The sequence below is a fragment of the Triticum dicoccoides genome, chromosome 4A, assembly GCF_002162155.2.
Source record: "Triticum dicoccoides isolate Atlit2015 ecotype Zavitan chromosome 4A, WEW_v2.0, whole genome shotgun sequence".
Taxonomy (NCBI): domain Eukaryota; kingdom Viridiplantae; phylum Streptophyta; class Magnoliopsida; order Poales; family Poaceae; genus Triticum; species Triticum dicoccoides.
In genome coordinates, this window is record NC_041386.1 from 233,131,039 (window position 1) to 233,132,606 (window position 1,568).

Sequence of the window (1,568 nt, forward strand, 5' to 3'; positions counted from 1 at the left end):
CTTTGAGGGCTTCACTATGTTCTCTGAAATCTTGTATAAATAAGAAAGAAGTCTTTCTCAGGAGATGACTCTGCTGATACCGAGTTTCAATGCAAAATGGCTCCTGCTTCTTCTGAAAGAAAACTGGGAAAAAATCAATATGGAGCCGTCAGAGGCTTATCTGGCCGATATGACTTCCTAAAATTCTTTCCTGAGAAAAACCTAAAATGGAGGGGTTGGGGCTTTGGCTCCAGGCTCAAACTCTATCTTGTGGTAGACTGCCCTCCTAGGGAGCGCTTGGGCAACTAACTTGTGGGGCATGACATCCCAAATTCATCAGTTACATTAGGAATTTCCTGAAAAAAAGTCTTATGTGTATTGGATCCGCTCTTCTGTTAGCATGAACACATGAATGAGATTCTTCTTATTCTTCCTAAATAGAACCCCCCACCCTCACCTTTCTTAGGACTATCAAGCCTTCTCAAATTAGGTCTATGGTAGAAGCTTTGAACGTAGACCCGGATACAAATCTTTCACTCACTGAAAAGTGAAAACCTGTGACTATATCGTCCTGAAGACGGATGCGGCGGGAAGAAGTGGCATTTAGAAGTGTTGCTGACTTTACATTTAGGTTTCGGCATAACAAAGCTTGCACTGTCTTTTCGCACTTAGGCGCACAGCGTGCCGTTGGTAATGATTCTACTACGGTGCTGCAAATTCGCAAGCTGATCCTAAGTAATCGTTGTTGTTCATTGGATTCCTCCGGAATTACTTCGTTAGGATTGAAGAATTGCTGCAATTCTTCCTGAATAGACTCGATTCTCCCGTCGAGAGTTTCTTTGAAAGTCTTACCTAAACTCTTCCGACTGAATATGAGAAAGCCTATAAAACAACGAGCTACTATCATTTCTTCATTATAGATTGAGATCTTCTTCGGACTTGATGCACAAATAGATGGAATAGCAGAAAATAGCATATTTCTATCCTTCATATCCGTAGAAAGAAATCTCATCTCCAGGTAACTCCATCTTTTTCAGCTCTGCTCGCTCACTTTTGAAAGGAAGACTTAGTTTTAGATCGGCATTGGTTTTTCCAATGAAACATTCTTTCACGAACTTTAATGACAAAATGCTAGTTGCCTCGTAACGCATACACTGGAGGTCCCATCGACGAAGACTACTTACTATACGCGTTTTTGAGTAGCATTTCGTGCTCTTTTTCGTCGCCAGCTAAATCAATCAATTTGACAAGATCTTGCATAAATCACCTCGTCCGCTAGGGAAATGCACCCCTGAATAGACTCGATTCCCCGCCCCGCATCAGTGAAATGTCTAAGACGCAACGGAATAGCAACGTTTCTTTCTATATGATAATATGCACCGAGGGGAGGAGATGCCTTAAAATTGGTTTCTTCTTTTCAAGAGTTGGGATTGAAGGATTTGCTAATGCCCGACCCTTCTCGACTAGAAACTCTTCCGCTCCTCCGGACCTTTGGAAAACCAAGAAGCAGAATGCAGTGTCTGCTATGATTGCCCCAGATGTAAGTTGGCCTCCCCCAGCCACAGCTATTTTAGCCGATTTTTTCTTTT

The 1,568-nt window shown here is 42.3% G+C and overlaps 1 protein-coding gene across 1 annotated transcript; it reads right to left on the reverse strand.

Annotated features, from left to right (window-relative positions):
* Positions 1 to 330: 330 nt before the first annotated feature.
* Positions 331 to 1,055, reverse strand: LOC119288860 (ATP synthase protein MI25-like). The gene has a single exon (XM_037568376.1). The coding sequence runs from the start codon at positions 989 to 991 to the stop codon at positions 461 to 463; it is 531 nt and encodes a 176-aa protein (XP_037424273.1). The 5' UTR covers positions 992 to 1,055; the 3' UTR covers positions 331 to 460.
* Positions 1,056 to 1,568: the final 513 nt, after the last annotated feature.